Source organism: Pollachius pollachius, assembly GCF_949987615.1.
Source record: "Pollachius pollachius genome assembly, chromosome: 19".
Lineage (NCBI taxonomy): Eukaryota > Metazoa > Chordata > Actinopteri > Gadiformes > Gadidae > Pollachius > Pollachius pollachius.
Window position 1 is genome coordinate 17786548 of NC_136952.1, and position 20630 is coordinate 17807177.

The window sequence follows — 20630 nt, forward strand, 5'->3', positions numbered from 1 at the left end:
GAGGAGCCTCCCGCAGACAGCAGGTTGCGGGATCGGAACCGAGACGCCATCTCAAGATGTCCGGACCTAGTGCTCGCAGCCATTGGAACAAGATTAACCTTTTGTGTAGACGTTAAATCTCGCGTCGAATCCATTGAATGTGGTTTAATAAGGGTGGGGCTGGGGGTATACCAAAGGCTATTTTCTGGTGTGCCATGGTTGACTGGAGTCTCCAGTTGTGCGGTTCGGTTTTATTCCAGTGCAGTCCGGCTTCAGGCCAGCCCAGTCGTGGACCATCAGCCATCTATCCGACCTGAATACATATCACATTGTGTATAGGCCTACTAGTGGAGTTGTAATGTGCGCTTTGTAATTAACACTCATATGTGGTATTAATAAAGGAATAGAGGGTTTGTGGTTCAGTGAGCCGGTGGGGAAAAGTGCGCATCTCGTTGAGCGGATGCCAAGCCCATTTTATCATTTGATGGAAGCGGTTCAGACTGAGACACCGAGCCAGCGACGCCCATCTTCCTCTCTCACATATGCACGCACCGGCGCGCGCACACAAACACACACACACGCACGCACGCACACAAACACACACACACAAGCGAGCGCACGCACACAACTAAATAACCCCTGTCCCCGTGCACACATGGTGTGTTTATTGCGTTGACAAGGGGGGGGGGGGGGGGGCAGACGAACAATGGAGGGGTTGCTGTTTAAACGGTTAATCTGCTATAATAATCATCCAATAACCTACCTTATGCACCTACGTAATGCAAGGACCGTATCGGCACGTGTGTCGCTATAGTTGAAGGAATGTGCGCGTTGCATGTATTTAAAAATGTTAATGAAGAAATCAGGGACGTCATCCAATATAAGTGCTTTCTCATTCAGAGCAGGCACAGGCAGAAGAAGTAGTAGAGTGTGTGTGTGTGTGTGTGTGTGTGTGTGTGTGTGTGTGTGTGTGTGTGTGTGTGCGTGTGTGCGTGTTTGTGTCTGTGTCTGTGTGTTATTTAACAGTCACCACAGTTTGTGTGTGTTTGTGAGCGTGGTTCAAGTGCACTACAGGTAGACACCAGTGGCTCTGGACAGGTGTGCTGTCATTGCAACCAGAACCATGATCAGGTCCTCGCGTGTGCACACAACAGCCATCTCCACAGCTTTTTACAGCCTGGTGCCATCGCCATGACAGCCCCACCCCCTAAAACACCATGACAACGCAAAATAATTGTTCATATGTGGAGGATGTTTGAGGCGAAGATTAGTAACAGTTGCTCACTTAGTTATTACAAAACAAAGAACCACTGCCAACAAACTCACACCCAGAGCTCTTCCCTGAAGCTTTTATTTTGAAAGGGCTTTTATTTTGAAAGTCACTTTATTTGGAAAATTTATGGGATGGGAAAGTGGAGAGCCACTTAGCTAAGAGATGGTTAGTGCCCGACCAACCCCAGAGAGAGAGAGAGAGAGAGAGAGAGAGAGAGAGAGAGAGAGAGCGAGAGAGAAAGAGAGAGAGAGAGACGGAGAGAGAGAGAGAGAGATTGAGGGAGAGAGAGAGGGAGAAAGAGAGAGAAAGAGGGGGGGAAGAGAGGGAGAGAGAGGGGGGGAGAGGGAGAGAGAGAGAGAGAGAGGGAGAGAGAGGGGGAGGGGAAGAGAGAGGATCGGAGTGGGTTGATAGAGAGGAAGAGAGAGATGCCAGGAAACCAGAGACTAATATCCACTTGATTGAAATGTATTTGGAAAGACAAAGTGAGCGACGCAAGGAGAAAGAGAGAAGCAGCGAATAAGAGAGAGGGAGACAGAAAGAGAGAGAAGTAGGTCAGTGCAAGAGAGCCAGTGGAGCATGAGGCCTCCTGATCAAACCGCTGCACTAGCTGCGTTAGCGGGCTAGCTCATCCAGGGCTGAACCCCCCCCCCCAACGCCCCTCTCTCCAGACGATGACCCTGTTCTGCAGTCAGACCTCCTTGTGTTATCCATGTAACACTGTAACCATGTATTCCTCTCTCTCCTTTAACACCCAGCCCTCTTTCTGGTTCTGGGATCCATCCCCTTAGATAAATCCAACAAAATATTCTTGTCCTGGTTTTCCAAATCCTTACTTGAGGTCTGTTCCCGGGACTACAGCGGGAATATCCACTAGAACCATTTAGTAACACTGAATATTTGGGATGTCGTTGAGACGAGGCAACACCTATATATAGCATATTTTTTTTCCAGAACTTTCTACGTTTCTACAAAATGGTTTTCCACTTTTTGGTAAAATGTTCTTTTTTTAACCAATGTTTTTTAGAAAAGTGTGTTAAAGGTCTTGAAAATCAAGCTCAAACCAAAGCTTTAGAAACGGGATGTAAAAACCTTAAACAACCATAACCTTTAGCGAGGGAGGTATCCCCTCTGCATGGCCCAAATACCTTGTCAGAATGTTGAAATTTGATTAATATTATCTCAACGTCAGCTAATATACAGAGTCTTAGAAAGATGGATTGTATTAGCAGGGTCTGAATCCCAGCCCACCTGGCTGTTTTGTTTAGTTGTGTAGTAGTTGTGATGTCTGTATAATAATTGGTAGATGCCTTGGAAACTTGTGTGCAAGGCAATTGATCACCTGCTTGGCTCCGTATTCAGGCGGGAAATAGAACCCAACCATTTAATCATTTTCAAGAAATAGAAGGAAATCCATATGATTCAAATCCATATGACGGTTTTGCCAATGCATTACGAATATCTGTTGTCCATTAGTTTAAGGATTTGAAGAACCAACGAAACAGTGAAGTTACACTAAACCTATCTCTGGGAGATTTGTTTGAATGGAAACAGTTCCATTGTTCCCAATAAACACATTAAAACACATTATGGTTTCTATGGTATTGTATAACTCCTAAACTACTAACTGAAATGTGTCCTCTGGCTGTCCTTCAGTTAATCTGGGATGTTTATACATGTTAAGATTATCAGCCCCATGAAACCTGGCTGCTATCAGCCTTGAATTAGTTTCCTTCAGTGTTACCTTGTTCAGCCGAGTTAGCTCTTGTAAAAAAAAAATGTAAAATGCAATGCGATGTAGCTCCGTTATCCATGTTAGCTCCATTGTTTTGTTATTCTTGTTAGGTCTGACATTTTGCGATCCCAATTAGCTTTATTAGCCAAGTGATCTTCGTTAGCTTCCTAAGCCCTGTAAGCTCTATTATCTCGGCTAGGGCCAATATCTCTTTAAGACCAGTTACATCTTATAGGCTCTGATATCACTGTTTGCCCAATCAGCTAATTTAGCTCTATTAGCTCTGATCTATTTTTTCATCTATCTTGGTTCTGATAGCTAATGTATATCTGTTAGCTCTGGGAGGCCTTGTCCACAAAGCGAGGAGGTTCTGAAGGCCTGTTGTCCTTGGCAGCTCCGCAGAGCGCTCTGTTGTTCGGACTCCGTCATGTGTGAGGCTCGTAACTCGCTATCTAGCGACAAAGACAGTTCTGTGGGCTACAGACAACTCCATTCATTTGTGTTTGTATTGAAGCAACAAAACCTCTAACTCTACAGCTGAAATGTTTTCGTACCCCCCCCCCCCCCCCCCCCCCCCCCCCCCCCCCCCCGCCCCCCGATCTTTTAAATGGTATTCTGGGAGCTTTTGGCCTTACTTCCGATATTATACGATGGAGAGTGGGAATCAAGCTATGTTATCATTTAGTTAGCGTGACAGCGTTTAGCAAACATGTCGCGAAGCTAGCCAACTGTTGGTCTGCTCAGCATGCAGTCCTTTAATGAGCCAACTCATTTGTGTGTGGAATGTTCTTCAACTGCTGAAGGTCAGGAGATACGCTAATGTCACTCAATGTAACCACGGCAACCGCTGCAGCCCTTATGTGGGTTGTTTTTGACATTGTATTGTATTGGCATGCCAACGTTACAGGATTTAACGTGAGCTTAGACTAGATCAAGTAAGTGAGGCCTTCTTTAACCACAGAGAGTGTTCTGGTGAGTGTTGGAGTGAGACATGGGCTCTAACAGTTGCCATGGAATTGGGGTGATGAAGCCCCTCTCTCACAAAACACCCAAACATAAAATACAAACTTGAAACCCTGCACTGGCCTGCTGTATGTTTGTGTGTGTGTGTGTGTGTGTGTGTGTGTGTGTGTGTGTGTGTGTGTGTGTGCGTGTGTGTGTGTGTGTGTGTGTGTGTGTGTGTGTGTGTGTGTGTGTGTGTGTGTGTGAAGGAAAGAGCTCTGAGAACTGTGTCAGGACCAGAGAAGTGCATGTAATCCAAATCCTGGATTTAAATTCACATCTAATCCTATTTTTCTCCAGATTTTAGTAATTCTGGTCTCCCTGCCAGGTGTGTGTGTGTGAGGGAGAGATGCAATTGTACACACATCCTAATCAGCAATTATTCCAAACACACCACGAACATGGCCTGGTTCTGTCAAGTCATGGAGTGATGTGATGGGCGGTGGGGGCGAGGTCATAACTTGTTCAGGAAGTGAGAGTGGTCTGAGCGTCTGTAGGGGGTATTTCTGTCCAGCGTGCTGAAATCTGATGCCCATGGTGCATGTCAGGACTTATTAATATCCCCGTCCTTAACATCCTGACCCTCACACACCCCTCAAATTCAGCCAACAGACAAAGGCTTCATGATATCATTTTATTTGTATTATTATTTTTTATTCAGATTTGTCTATTCTGGTTCCTTAAAGCCACATTCAACTCCAGGTGAGGTTGAAGATTCCACTGCTGAAATACTATTCAAACTGTTACCTCAGTGCCTCTCAATGTCAGAGTAGCGCTAGGTTACACTGCCAATCAACTGCTCCTCCTCCCTCCAGCCCAGAGAGTCAGAATGGACCAGGACATGATGAACAACACCGCGGGACGCTCCTCAGCGGGGGGGGACAACCTCAGCTCCTCGCTGGCCGGCATGACGGTCAACGACCTCAACCACCAGGAGAACGGGCTGCAGGCCACACAGGGCTCCATGAAAGGTCAGACTGAACCCCCCCCCTTCACACACACACACACACACACACACACACACACACACACACACACACACACACACACACACACACACGCTCATACACACACACGCACACACATCCACCGGGGAAGGTCAGGTCCCTGCTTAGGGTCAGGGGTCATGCTTAGGTATAGGGATGGGCTAAACACCCAAAATGAACCAGTTCTTTGCTCCCTCCCCCCTACGTTTCTCCGCCATTGAGAAGTGTTGTATTTCACGATGCAACACTTGAAAAGTATGAGGGATTCCCCAAACCAATCATCAAAGAGATGGCCTTATTGGCCAGAAATAATCTGGGTTTGATCTCAGATGTATATTCCCTTCTCAGAGGAAGGCACAAACTCAAATGAACGCTCACCTCAAAAGAGATATTTTCACAGCGCATTTCATTCAGTATTAGCTGATGTGTGGCTAGTCCATTTCTTACAAATGACGCTCAAATACAGTAATTGCTCTTAAACCTTACCCACAGCACCTGTAATGTCAAGATTTTGCTTTATATCATTATATCATTCATTTTAGAATATATATCTACATTATTGCGATATTATTGTGCCAATGACTTGAGGATGTAGGATTGTAATGTTGACATGTTGTCAGGTCTTCGTATCAAAGGACAACATGTCAAGTCTCTGAACAGTGTCTGGGCAGCAGGCCCTACAGTGGTCTGAGCTGGGGGGGGATGGAACAGAGAGCCAGGCTTTGGTCTGTTAATCCTGCTTTATATAAGAGATGCACAGTGGGCCCCTGGGCCCCTGGCTGCAGCTGTAATCCAGTATCATCTGGGTCAGAACCCTCATCATTTTACTCTCTCTCTGCTCTCATCTCTCTGTGCTCTCTCTGTCTGCTCTATCGGTCTGCTCTCTCCCTCGCTGTCTCTGCTCTCTCTCCCTTGGTCTCTCTCTGTCTGTGGTCCCTCTGCTCTCCTATTCTGTCTCTGTTCTCTCCCTCTCTGCGCTCTCTGTCACTGCTCTCCCCCTCTCTCTCGCCCTCTCTCTCTCTCTACTCTCTCATTCAGTGTACAACAAACAGCCTTTTACAGAAAGTATACACTGGCACTCGGTCAAAGCCGTGCACGGGCACAGAGAAAGGGCACAGCGGGTAAAACCCCTCTTTTGTGGAAATATTTGTGCAGTTTGAGCGACAAATGTTGGAAAATAACGAACACAGCTGCAACTGTCTGATTTCAGATCAGATAGAGCAGCGTTTCCCAATCTAAATCACGGTTGTACGTTATTGCCTATTTATAAGCTGTAGATATTTGATGATACATTCTAAAGGTTTAAAAAGTCCCATTATGTTTCTGTAATCAGCCTGGTCAACAGCCTACAATTCATAGCTAAGATAGCCCAATACACATGAATATATGCACATTACACATTACAAGCAGGTTGACACATTAATCAGACATTCAAAAATGATGTTCAGACCTCAAAAACTGAAAAGTGAGAGTGCCTATAGCGTTGAGCCCAAATAACATTTCTGCCAGCATGTATCTAAAGACCGCCAAGATCCTAGTCGCTCTGCAGAGACCCTGCGAGCCCATCTTGCTATCCAGGGCCTCTCAGAAGAGAAGTGTTTCAGTCCTCCCAGAGTTAACGTCTCTGTGGCGGTTTAACTCATCGCTGATGGTCAAGCCGGTTACGTGTTCAGTTTTCGACAGCCAGCCAGGACAATAACATTAATGCACCCGGTGTAATCAAAGCATTGTACTTTCCACCTACCATCCGCTTCGTGTCTCTGCATGGTGACGTATATCTTTGCATATGTGTTGTACACAGAACTGTGAATCCAGACATCGGGTTCAGGCAAGATCATATAGAGAGGTTGTAGCTGGGTGCCAGTTCATGATCTGTGGTGAGCTCCAACCATCTGTGTCCCCCTGTGGTCCTGACTCCCCATATGGCCATCTAGTACGTAGCTTAGCCTTCCCTGGCCTACAGGCCTCTTTAGTGCCCTCCTCCTCCCCATTCATATTTCCCATCAGGCCTTGCACACAAAGGACACAGTTGTCAGGTACGTCAACCAAAACCAAGAGCAGTTTACCCATGGTGCACCATCCAGTCGGTGCTGTACTTGACCTACTAGGAGGTGCAGCCGAACGTGTAGCATTGTAGCAGAGCTAGCTAAACATGCTAAAGGCTTTCATGGATATGACATGAAAGGTTCCATCAACCAATTTAACGTATAAACATTATATTCTAATTCATATCTTTGAGTTCCATTATCTTCTTTAAATCTGAGCATATTGGAAGCAACATGCTTTTTAAACAATACAGAAATTGGTTCTGTGTCAAACATCTTCAGCTCTGTAACTAGGGCCTCTCAGAGAGGAACCTCCATCAATGAACCTCCAGGGCCGCCCTGTAGAGGAGGGATATCCCTCTAAGACTGAGTGATAAGTTCATCAGCTCACCTTTCAGGGCGGATCGATGAGAGACATGGTGGGGTGTGGTGACTGATGTTTAGATCCCATGGGTCTCTTAGCATGCAGCTAGCATACATTAGCTGTGAGGGAGAGGAAAGAGTTCACCAAACATGTTTACATTTTTTAATGTGAAACTACTTATTATTGAAACTTTATTTCTAATTGTTTATACCAGCTCTCTGCCTCCTTATATGTATTATTTTGAATTATAATCATGAGAGTTTCTATTGATCATGTTTCTGTACTCTTTGGAAAGGGTCAGAGTGTACAGAAAAGTTTAGGACTACATAAATAGAAAGTTTTCTGATGACGATGATTATTTTTTACTACTTCACAGCATCCGTTTGAGATGTTGAATCCTAAGTAAACATTGAGGTTCATCATTAACTGACCTTTGATTTCCAGAGGAAGCAGCCGATGCTAATGTAGCTACCTCCATATCGGGGCTCTCTCAGGAAGAAAGCTACCTGCAACCTGATGTCTCTAGTGGGGAGGTGCTCCTTGGTACGGACCACCCATAACAGTACTCTATGCTATGCTAACTAGACTACCGCTACTATATTCCCTAACTGCTACGCTAACCTTGCTAATCCTGCCTTATTTATCCCATCTGGGCTACAATAACTTTGCTAACGCTACTCTATTCCCTCTGCTAGGCTAACCAGGCTTACCCTACTCTATTCCCTCTCTGCTAGGCTAACCAGGCTAACCCTGCCCTATTCAATCTCTGCCAGGCTAAACAGGCTAACCCTACTAAATTCCCTCGCTGCTATTCTAACCAGGCATACACTATTTTTTCCCCCTTCTGCTGCTAGGCTTACCCTATCCCGTCTCTGCTCTGTGAACCAGCCAACGCTATTCATACCTTCTCTGCCATGTGTATGTTCCTAGCCTCCAGTCATTGCCAAATAGTCTTTATTGCCTCGACATGTGCTGTTTATTTTCTGTTTACCTCTGCTACGCTAACGTCTTGTTTCTGGCTGTCTGCTCAGTGGCCCACCCTGAATAAACCCTCAGTGTGGGCCTTCATCCCTTTAGACAACATGTGTAGCTGTACTCTTCTGATCAAGTAAACATAAACACCTACATGTAAACCGCTTCATATGAACCTGCAAACATCCACCAACCTCTGTACAGCTGCACACCTCCTTGCCTGTCCATGTAAAGCTCTCCATGTAAATGTAAAGATGCAGTAGCCTCTAACTAACCCTGGGTTCTCCATCCCCTAACCCCGGGGCCTGAGCAGAGGAACCGGCCCAGGCTCCAGAGGCTCTGTGCGGGCCCTCAGACCCCGAGAGCGGCCCCTGTGAGGACAATGTTCAGCTGGGTACCTCTGGTGAGACGCGGACCTGATGTCTGCTGTTCGGCTCCTGCCTTGTATTCGATTTCCTACAACCATGTGCATGTTCTATAAATATATATAAGTTATGTCACGTTAATAATAATAATAATAATGTATTTTTTGGCGAAATTTCAGAAGTGATCTTGGACTAGAGTTTGCATTTGATTTGTAATTTCATTTCACTAACCATTGATTTCCTGCTTGCTTTGCTTTCTGGTTGGGTCAATTGAATGCCTTTTATAATGCTCATACTATGATTTGCGTATGCCGCTCTGGAGTGGAAGTCTTGTGTGTTGAACGATAAACGGAAACAACGAGGATATGAATATGAAGAAGAGAAGACCATGTCATCTTCACACACACAGTTGATCCTTTGCCGACATGTAGACCTCCTGTGTTTCAAATAGTTTTGATCAAGCAATGGATTCTTAGAAGCTCACAACAAAGTGGCAGTGATTCATGCAACACAATACCGTTTCCCCATTAACTTGTCAGTTTGTTTACATTTGCGGTTGGGAAACGCTGTAGTTGTGTCCGCTCCCCCCTCAAGAGCCGGTCACTGTGGACGGAGATGTCCGAGCCGGGCAGTACATCCGCCCAGGCCTCCCAGATTGTCTGATGGAGATCAGGACCCCTGGGTGACGTGACCACATGGGTTCCTCGCTCCGCTCTTATACAGTCTCCCCCCCAGGCCTCTGCTGTGGCTGCTCATGGGGTTCAGGTCCTCGGCTCTGAGCTCGGGGTGAACTGGAAGGAATGGGCTGTCGTTGTGTGTGGCCTCTGGTTTAATTTGCGCTGCTTGGTTTTGGATTGAGGGTTTCTACGTCTTGTGGTGTGTTGAGATATGAATCGTGGATCATTGTGTTTTACATAAAGGGTCTGATGTTCTGTTTCTCTCCTCCTCTGCATCTCCCGGTCCGCCCCAGGACCTGCTGCTTCAGGTATTTACACTAAAGTAACAATGTACAGAAGTCTTAAAGAAGCACTGGGAAATACATCAACATTTAACCCACATAGACCAGGGAACTAATCTGGAATGTTTGTATATATTTGTATGTTTTCGCTGTATTTGTTTTACTTTTCAAATAAGCTACATATATTTAAATTTAATAATAATAACCTTTTAGTTGCTTGAAAGAAACAATATGTATATAAACATCCATGACCATGGATGTTTATATTGTATATAATAACATATATAATTATATAATATATAAGTATCCATGGTCATAGATGTTTTCATGTTGCACCTTGAGTATCCAATTTCCTTTGAGCACCTTTGATACGGAAACAATATAACTATGACTTGCAATGGCACATCTCATCCACCGGGGGCGACGTGTACCACATCTCTGTTGTGCGGCATTCAGTCCCTGGTGATGTCATTGAGAGAACTCCGATACACCCTGACCTCATTCATCATTCATCCTCATGAGTCATGGTCCTCGTTGGTCCCATGGTCACTGTTTGTTTGTGTTGTCATTCACTCACTTTTGATTTCTCCATAATCTTCCTCCATCAACTGCTCTTCTCCCTGTTCACAACTTGGTTTTCCACCAATGGGGATCTGGTGTGGCGTGCTGTAAATTTCAACGCTAATCTGCTTTCTAAAAGAGAAAACGGAGCCCGACATTAGCACCACTAGCACCTTTAGTGAGCTACCTCCAGCCACCGTGAGCGACCCAGGGCCCGGCGAGGGAGCCAATGGAAAGGGGGATCACCTCAGGAGCCCTGGAGCTGAGGTAGAGGACGCTGGAGTGATGATGAAGGATGAGAGTGGGAGGAGTATGACTGACCCTTCATGGCCGTCCCAGGACCCAGGATGCAGCGCCGCGGCCGGGGACCCCCTGGCCCACGGCGGGAGCCCCGGAGTGCCCGACTCCCAGCGAGCCATCAGCCTAGACGCTGCCGAGTGTCTGGAAGAGTCCAACCAGGCTCTGGTCCGCAGCGCCGCCCTGGAGGACCTCACCTCCATCGGGGAGAAGAGGAGGCTCTGGGGCGACCCGGGGCAAGAGGACGACTCGCAGCCACGGCAACCCACGGCAGAAGACCAGCCTCGTCCAGAAGAACATCGGACCGTGAACGGGGCGAGCAATGGGGTCACATCAGAACATCTGCATTCCCCCGACCCCACAAGTTGCGAGGTGGCTCCGGACGACCCCTCAGAAGAACCCTTAGAACGGCCCTCAGACCTTGAGGGGATGTGTGAGCCCCCACACGCCGCATACCTCAACGGGGGATCTGACGAGGGAAGCAGAAGAGACCAGACGACGGGAGACGAGGCTGAGGGGAGGGCAGATGTTTGTACAGAGTCACAGGTGAACGATGACACAGAGACCTGCAGATCGACCGAAAACCTCCAGAAAAGCAGTTCATCGGCCAGAAGGTCGATGGTGCCGGTCCCTGTGGTTAAAGGTCTGTTTCCGCGGTCAGTCCTCACCGATCCCAACGCTGCACCCTTCAGTTAATCCCCCCCCCCCACCCCCCACACTCTTCTGCTTCGGAATGCCACTCAGCCCTGCTCCCCTACACCCCCGCTGGGCGGAGGTCTCAGAGCCAGGCGAAGCTGCTTTACTCCCCTCCACACCCTCTTTATCGTTTCATCACTGTCCTCCATCATTTCATTTTGCTCTTGGTTGGTAATGCCCCCTCCCTCCATCCTCTCTGGGGGCCTCTGGTTGTGGTATTTATGGGCCATTCTGCATGCGTCACTCATCACAAGCTGATTGCGTTCATTGTTTCTATTTGCCACACACACACACACACACACACACACAGGTGTGCGCGTGAGAATGGACGTGGCTTGTGAACTGTGAAAACGATGTGGCTGAGATGTTTCCTTTCTGTCCTCACAGCAAAGATTGACAACACTGGAGAGAAGAAGGTGAGTTAACAAAGCCTTTGTTTGTGAGCGCAGTAGAGACTCATAAAGAACTGCTATAAACTATAATTATATAATTCATTAAGTCCTATTCAGGATCGATATTACCATGATGCATTAGGAACGGTTCATCTATGGTAATGGTCTGGTGTACTTTTGGTTAAGGCAAGGCTTTTGAGTGGTGTGGTTAAGTTAAGGTAAGGGTTTTGGGGGATACATGGCACACTCGGAATAATGGCCCGAAAAGGTTGTAGTGGCAGCCCATCTTTCAACATGTAGGACATGTAAGTATCATCATGTCGTCCTGTCGGTACGATTCTTCATCCATGTTCCTCTTCCTGACAAGAAGACCCAACCCGCGACCACAGCTAGGCCCAGGTCTTGCCTTAAAAAGGTGCCTGCGTTGCCCAAAGGCGCCGTAACTCGGGCCCCGCCCTCAAATGGGACAGGCTCCACCCCCAGGAAGCCGGTCGCTGCAGGCCAGAGTCAGTGCAGAGTGAGTACAGGCTGCCAGCTCTCTGGCTGAGTTTAGCTGCTGCCTGAGAGTGATAGTCATACAAACACGCAAAATGGATGCCCTCGTCTCACTGCCTGGCGGACTGTGTCTTGTGGACCTCTGTTTGAGGGGAGATGTTACTACTACCAAACACTCACTAACTCCAGCCCTGTTTATCATAAGGCTCACATTGCGGACTGTACTAAGACACTCATCAGCAACTCATGTCTGAAATGCTCTCTCTCTCTCTCTCTCTCTCTCTCTCTCTCTGAGTTATTAATTGAATGTGTTTTTATCTACAGCCTGGAAGTGCCACCAAACCTCAAGTTCCAGGAGCTAAGATTCCCGCCAAAACAGGTAAGATTGGTTAAATATTCCACTTTTCAAATAACATGCATATGTGGACATATTCATAGGTTATAATATGTCTATACATTTTCTTGCGATACAGCTAGTTCCAGGAAACCGCCCACTCCAAAAAATGACCAAGGTAAAAAGACCCCATAGGGCAGCGTTAGACGGGCCACTAGCCATTCAAACGCTGAAAAGTCTGCTCTGAGATCAGGACCCTGAGACCTGAGATCAGATCAAGCATGAGACCTGAGATCAGGTCCACCCTGAGAGAAGGTCCATCCTGAGACCTGAGATCAGGTCCAGCATGAGACCTGAGAGAAGGTCCACCCTGAGACCTGAGATCAGGTCCAGCATGAGACCTGAGATCAGGTCCAGCATGAGACCTGAGATCAGGTCCACCCTGAGAGGAGGTCTACCCTGAGACATGAGATCACGTCCAGCAGGAGATCAGGTCCACCCTGATCACACTTTGTTAACTTCTAAGCAGCAGAACATCTAGTGCCTTTTATAAGCTTGTGGATTGGTTGGTAGACTGACTACCAACCGGGTCGGCTTAGCTCAGGAGGTAGAGCAGTTGTCTTGTAACCGAAAGGTTGCTAGTTCGACCCCCAGCTCCTCCTAGCTGAGTGTTGATGTGTCCCTGAGCAAGACACTTAACCTTAACTGCTCCTGACGAGCTGGCTGTCGCCTTGCATGGTTGACTCTGCCATCGGTGTGTCAATGTGTGTATTAACCGATGTAAGTCGCTTTGGATAAAAGCGTCTGCCTAATTGTAATTGACTGGTTTGGTTTGCTTTGATTGGTGGCCGGTTGGTTTGGTTGATGGTTGGGGATTGGCCTAATGGTTTGAACGGTTGACTGGGTTGATTGTTGGATGGTTGCTTAACGGGTGTCCTGGTGCTGCTGTAGAGGGCGCCAGTGGCCAGAGCAGCCCCAGCACCCCCAAGTCCCCGGGCAGCATGACCCGGGCCGCGCTGGAGGCCAACAAGGTGAAGAAGGTGGCGGTGGTCCGCTCAAGCCCCAAGTCTCCCGGCTCGCTGAAGAGCCGCTCCCCGGTGCCGCTGGCCGCCGCCGCCCCTCTGCCGGACCTGAAGAACGTCCGCTCCAAGATCGGCTCCACAGACAACATCAAGCACCAGCCCGGCGGGGGAAAGGTAACCGCGGCCACCGAGTCCCCCCCAGCGATGATCTGAGGGTATAGTAGGTGTTGGATTACAGAAACAACACATAAGGCCCCTTGTGGGTCATACTAGTCCACTCTGAATCCGGTGCTATCAACTAATACAATTGTTAAATTATTAAAGTGCAGGATATTTGATATATTTGATATTCACTGCGACTGATCAATCACCTCTAGTGAAATGACCTAAGAGCTGTACCATAGTTCGATTTCAGTGTTTGATTTGCACCGGGACCGCTCACCACTGATATTTCACAGCCTCACTACACACACACTCCACATCTTCTGACCGTCCGCTGACATGCCTTCCTGTGTCTTCTCCAGGTGCAGATCCTCGACCAGAAGATCGACGTTAGTAATGCCCAGGCAAAGTGTGGCTCTAAAGCCAACCTCAAGCATGTGCCAGGAGGCGGCAATGTGAGTAACTTAAGGGTTGACTCAACGCTGAGTCCTGAGTGTCTCTGTAGTTATGATCAAGTCAACCAAACCAAACCACTGGTGATAGAAACCCCAACGCGCTCACCCTCCCTTTCAAGGCGCACACCTGGACTTCCTAATGACTGCACTGAATGCATTTTTCTAGTTCAACCTCTTTCTGAATGCTTCTCCATCGGGCCTTCCTGTCCTCGATAGTACAACTAGAACTGCTTATAGATTGACCTCATGCACACCTGGACATTCCAACTTCCTCCTTTCATCTTCTTGCATCCCCTAGCCTATACCAATGGAGAGCTGTGAGGAGGCTGACGATTGATAGATACAGACTAAATTGAGATAGATGAATAATTAGATAGAGATATCGAGAAAGATGAATGATTAGATAGATAGAGAGATTGATAGATAGATACATACATACATAGATAGATAGCTATCGAGGAAGTTGACAATCGATGGCTGGATAGCAAGCAAGCCAGACAGACAGACAGACAGACAGACAGAGACAGACAGACAGACAGACAGACAGACAGACAGACAGACAGACAGACAGAGAAAGAGATGGCAGAGATGTGGTTGTCTCTCTCTCTCTCTCTCTCTCTCTCTCTCTCTCTCTCTCTCTCTCTCTCGCTCTCTCTCAATTCAATTCAAAAAAGCTTTATTGGCATGAGAAATATACATTTGCATTGCCAAAGCATGTGAACACTAAAATAAACAGCGTTATAAAATAAAAAGTAAAGTAAGTAAAGTCTCTCTCTCTCTCTCCTTCTCTCTCTCGCTCTCTCTCTCGTTCTTCTACTCAGGTTCAAATCCTGGATAAGAAGATGGACGTGACCAATGTCCAGGCCCGCTGTGGCTCAAAGGCCAACCTGAAGCACACACCTGGGGGAGGAAAGGTGAGTTACCTGGGGAGTGAACATCACAAGCATATCTTCTCTGTGAGGCTCAGCCTTGGAACAAATCGAGGATGTTGAATGCTACAAAACCATTTGTTGGCCTTTATACCTTAATGTCAAGACTTGTATTCCAAAATATCTACTCACTGCTTGGAGTTGAAGTGGGAAGAGACTTTAAAAGCTGATCCAGAAGGTTCTGTCCCCTCACCAGGTCCTTCTCCCAGATCAGCGCTGTAGGCCCACAGAGGACATGGATAATGGAGGCTAGATGATGGTTGATTGATTGACGGACAGTTGATGGACTAGAGCTGGTTGATTGTTTAATGAATGCATCATGGACTATAGATGGTGGATTGATTGATGAAGGACGGTTGATGGATGGATAATAGATGTATGGAAATCCTCAGGTTTTCAAGATGAGACCTAGTGTTGGTCAGCTACCATACTTAGTCCAAAGAGTGCAGCTTTTACTTTGGATACATTTTCGCTACCATCACCAGCAGAGCTACGGGGCTGGTGATGTGAGCCACCAAGGGATGAACCGCCGAGTCCAGAGAGTCTCTGTAGTTATGATAATCTAAACAAAACCCCAAGATACAAGTTATCCTAACTGAGATCCTCCTCGGACCTCATGTCCCTCCAAGAACACCTCTCCTGTTTTGAGGTCAGCTTGGCAGCACTGCTGTCCCAACACAACGGAGATAACTCTGTTCCAAGGTCAGCTTGGCCGTCCTAACCCAACGGGGGATAACTCTTTTCTGAGGTCAGCTTGGTCGTCCCAACCCAACGGGGGATAACTTTGTTCTGAGACCAGCTTGTCCGCACGGCTGTCCCAACCCAACGGGGGATAACTCTTCTTTTACATTGTTACCTTTTCCAGGTACAAATTCTTGAACAGAAGCTGGACTTAAGCAATGTGCAGTCTCGCTGTGGATCCAAAGATAATATTAGGCATGTGGCCGGAGGCGGCAATGTGAGTAGCAAGGGCTGGAGGCTGCATCCTGGACCCCTGATGCACCTCCAACAGAACCGGGCGCCACGCCCTGCACGAGACTCACCTGCTGTTAACCCTGTGTGTTGGTCCCCCCCACCTCTCTACCTCACCCAGCCTCTATTAACAGTACCTTCTGAAGGGCATTGCATCATTTCAACTGCGACATTGATGAGTCATAGCTACACGATACCTTCACCTGCTGTGAGCATCCTAGCTGATGCTTGTTGATTCCATTGAAGGCGTTATCAGAATCAATGCAGTCATCATGTCATTGCGTTCTGGCCGATCAATCTAAAGTTAAACAAGGGAGGGTGACCCTGTAGCAGCTGAAGGTATGCAAAGCCCTGGTCTGATAAGAGGATGGTTACAGCCCTAGCCTGGACGTCCTGCTTTGGTGTAACTACTTCAGTAATGTGCTGTGAATTTTGACCCCCCTTCCTAAATCAACATGCATGCCAGTGTGCTGAATGATCTGAGCAGACGAATGGGAGGTGGAGAGAAGAGCCTCCTGGTCAGGAAGCAAAGAGCTGCTGGGCTTTGAGCTCGGACCGCTTGATGGCATCACCACTGACTGACAGGCAGCCAGACGGACAGACAGAGAGACATTGAGGGACAGATACAGAGAGAAGGTTAGACAGACAGATGGACATTCAGACAGACAGAGAGTGACAGACGGGTGGACAGTAAGCTACTTGAAGACTGACAGTCAGACAGACAGACACACAGTGAGACAAACAGAAAGGGCAGGCACACCGACAAATAAAGACAGAGAGATGGACAGACAAACAGATAGCCAGGCTGACTGACAGACAGACAGAAAGATGGGTGGACGAATAAACAGACACACACCAAAATCGAAACATAAACTATAATTTTTTTTAAAACAGATCATTTACCAATGTTTGATTTGTGTCATGTGACTCTAATCCTGCAAGTTAAATCTGTGACTGCTTCATATGAAGTTAGAACAACATAGTTATCGTGATATCATTAGCAAAACTGTTTGTGTAAATTGGTTAGCATGAAATAGTTAGTCAAACATAGTTAGCATGACATAGTTCACGTGTATAAAGTGTGACAGTGCTATTAATGACTAACCTTCAGAGGCTAACAGGACAATGGACAGCGCTAGTACCTTCTGTTTACCGTCCACAGTGTCCTCTTCTTCAAAGCCTGAATCTTGTTTGGCTTTTTTTCTCCTTTCTTGTCTTTTAAGGTGCAAATCGTGCACAAGAAAATTGACTTGAGCAACGTTCAGTCCAAGTGTGGTTCAAAGGACAACATTCGCCACAAGCCAGGTACGAAATACTTGGAAGGCCTCTGTTTTGCTATCCGGTTTTCAGGACACCTGATGGTAATATCATGCCCATCCCAGAAAATCAACTATACACACACAATCTGATCAGATATGCTTACCATTGTTGAACAGTTGATTAACAGAACAGAACAATCCATTTTTTTGTAATGCTTTCAAAGGGTGGTGCTGATTGAGTCTTTTATCCTTGTAGCTCAATTGTTTGTTTTTTTCAATTTTCTTGTTTAAATGATTTAGGTGGTGGAAATATTGAGATCAAGCATGATAAAGTTGATTTCAAAGTCCAGTCCAAAATCGGCTCTCTGGACAACATCGGCCATGTTGCAGGAGGGGGCGGGAGGAGGGTAAGCTAACGCTACATAGCTACAGAGAGCTAAAGCAAACACTACACAGCAACATAGATCTAAAGCTAATGTCTAACACTACATAGCTACAGAGAGCTTAAGCAAACACTACACAGCAACATAGATCTAAAGCTAATGGCTAACGCTACATAGCTACAGAGAGCTAAAGCTAACACTACTCAGCAACGTTCATATAAAGCTAATGGCTAAAGCTACATAGCTACAGAGAGCTAAATGTAGTTTTCGAGTTGTTAGTTCACTACACAAACACTTCTTTTAATAATCCAGAGCTCTAATCGCATTATTTCCCTTTGAGAGCCCTAGAGATATTAATGAACAGAGCTATTCTGAACAGAGCTATTCGTGAACAGAGCTATTTGTGAATAGATCTTTTAGAGCACAATTTAACTTTGAGAGCTCTAGAGATTTTACAGAACAGAGATTTTAAATAAAAAAGCTTGGACTGAACCACAGCTTTTAGAGCATAAATTCATAGCCCCCGAGCTTCAAGTTAACTAAAGCTTTGAGAGCACTAGAACTGTTAGACAGCTAAGCGTTTAGACCAAGAAAACCTAGAGTGAACTAGAGCTTTGAGAGCATCAGAACTGTTAGACAGCTTAGCCTTTAGACCAAGAAAACCTAGAGTGAACTAGAGCTTTGAGAGCATCAGAACTGTTAGACAGCTTAGCCTTTAGACCAAGAAAACCTAGAGTGAACTAGAGCTTTAAGAGCACTAGAACTGTTGGGAAGCTAAGCCTTTAGACTAAGACAACCTTGAGTGAGCTAGAGCTTTAAGAACCCTAGAACTATTAGACAGCCATGCTTTTAGACCAAGAAAACCTAGTGAACGAGAGCTTTTAAAGAACATGTTTTTTAGAAAACTAGAGCTCTTAGTAGTTCACCAACACTGAGGGTTTCCTCCACGCCTTATCGTTCTACACTCATCCTGTTTTCTCTGAGTTTGTTGTCTCATTCATTCACTCATTCATCACTATTCGTTCGCACCATAAGGTGGTCATTCGGTGGTTGTTTTTATGTTAAGTTCTGTACTTTGAATTTGTTTTTTTTTGTTGTTTTTTTCTGTCATCCCATCCTGTCATGTTTTGTTGGCTGCCTCGGGGGGCTGGGGTCATCTCTCTAGAGAGAGCAGGGCAAGGGGTCAGAGGTCAGCACCTCAGGGAGCCCCTCCCCCCCACTGTCCCCCCCACTGTCCCCCCCTAGCCTGGCCCCCGCTCTCGCCACCCCCCTCCTCACCAACCCCCTCATAAAGATTGAGGACACTCGTGAGTACCAAAGACCTCCGTTAGTTCAGACCTGTCCGCAGTCTGACCGTTGCCATGTGATAAGGAACACCTTCCTTTAATGAGTAACCGGGTCAAACCTTGTCTAGTCCACCAGGTGGTGCTCTAGTTTGTTTCATGATCACATCCAACATGACCTTCTTTATAGGAAAACATTATAAATACTTAACATTCAATATTTAGCCGAAATTAATCAATTAGACTCAAGGTCAAGATAAGATAATGTGCTTTATTTATTCAAAATGTGAAATTTGTGGTGCCGCAGCCGGTAAATACACCACATACAAAAACAAACCTCTGTCTGTACAGCATACACACTAAAGTAGTAGAAACGCAGTCGAAAGTTGTTCACATAAATATATGTTTGAATATCTTCTGTCGTGGTTTTCCATCCGTCCTGTGTAACGTTCACCAGATTGAGTCCCACAAACTGACCTTCCGCGAGACGGCCAAGGCCCGCACGGACCACGGCGCCGAGATCGTGTCTCTGGAGGACTCTCCCCGCCAGCTGAGCACCGTGTCGTCCTCCGGCAGCCTCAACATGACCGACTCCCCGCAGCTCTCCACGCTGGCCGACCAGGTGTCCGCCTCCCTCGCCAAGCAGGGCTTGTGAACCAGCAGCCTCCACCCCATCGTAACCCCCCCCCATCCCACCCCCGGAAGAGCCCAGCCTTCCTCGGCACCTAGCCAACAGTTTTCTATCTTAATTTAGCTCCCTCACAGATATCACAAACCTTCAAGGTGTTACTTAAAAAGAAAAAAAAGAAGGTAAAGAATGTTGGCCATGCGGTCGAGTTCACGTCTCTGTTGACCTCTGACCTGGTTAGGAGTTAGAGCAGTTTGACGGAGGACGGCCGCAGGTTCGATCCCCAGCCTCTTACCGTCATCATCCATGTCCGAGTCTAATGTCTTCACACTCTTAAGTGGTCAAGTTTCCCAAACGTCCTTTTTCCGTGTGATATGTTCCCCGCCCCCCTCCTACACGTACCTCCTACACGCGTAGAAAAGATTGGAATGCGACCTGTAAGGTCAGAAAAGCGTTAAAACAAAAAATGTACAGGGTATAAAGGAGATATTAGACTAAACGTTTAAAATAAAAGCATAATTCTCGCTTAAGAGATGGTATAAACGCAGCATTCTGTGACGCGAACCCTTGAACAGAACGGCTAGAGTAGAAGTGATTTTTTTCCCCCCGTTGGGCACAGGTTCATAAGTGTATTCTGTGGATATGACATGTATTTGATATGGAGAAACATTTGTATTGTGCCTGCTACTGTCAGTGTTAACTTATTTTATACCATACTGCTGAAACTGTAACGCACCAAGCTTCACTTAGGGTGGAGATTATACTAGACACATCTAGCGAGTGTATAACCCATGGCCAATGTAGAAAGCTAAATATCAAGTGAAGACTAGTTTATTATTGCTTAATGATTGAAACTTTGATCACCCATATCACTACAGTATAAAAGTTGTTAGGTTTAGATAACGGGTGTTTAAATGATAACGTAGAGAAGGGATAAATGTTTGCAATCTCCAAATCAGTCCCACTATAAAACAAAGATAAACTGCTTAAGGAAATGACAGCAGACACATAATGCTTTGAATAGTAGGATGCTCATTTGAGTTTGCCAAATCGAATGCTCTTCAGCTTGTCTCAAGGCCTATTCCT

General features: G+C 46.5%; 1 protein-coding gene across 1 annotated transcript; it reads left to right on the top strand.

Moving 5' to 3' along the window:
- Positions 1-4815: 4815 nt before the first annotated feature.
- Positions 4816-19571, top strand: LOC307090035 (uncharacterized protein; the record flags this gene model as incomplete). The annotated part of the gene is made up of 15 exons (XM_079756565.1): positions 4816-4957; positions 7826-7924; positions 8667-8756; positions 9689-9703; positions 10377-11177; positions 11618-11646; positions 11993-12139; positions 12442-12496; positions 13403-13647; positions 13998-14090; positions 14912-15004; positions 15885-15977; positions 17215-17296; positions 17551-17657; positions 19374-19571. 15 exons carry the CDS (start codon positions 4816-4818, stop codon positions 19569-19571), a joined length of 2289 nt encoding a protein of 762 aa, XP_079612691.1.
- Between the last annotated feature and the right edge of the window lie 1059 nt (positions 19572-20630).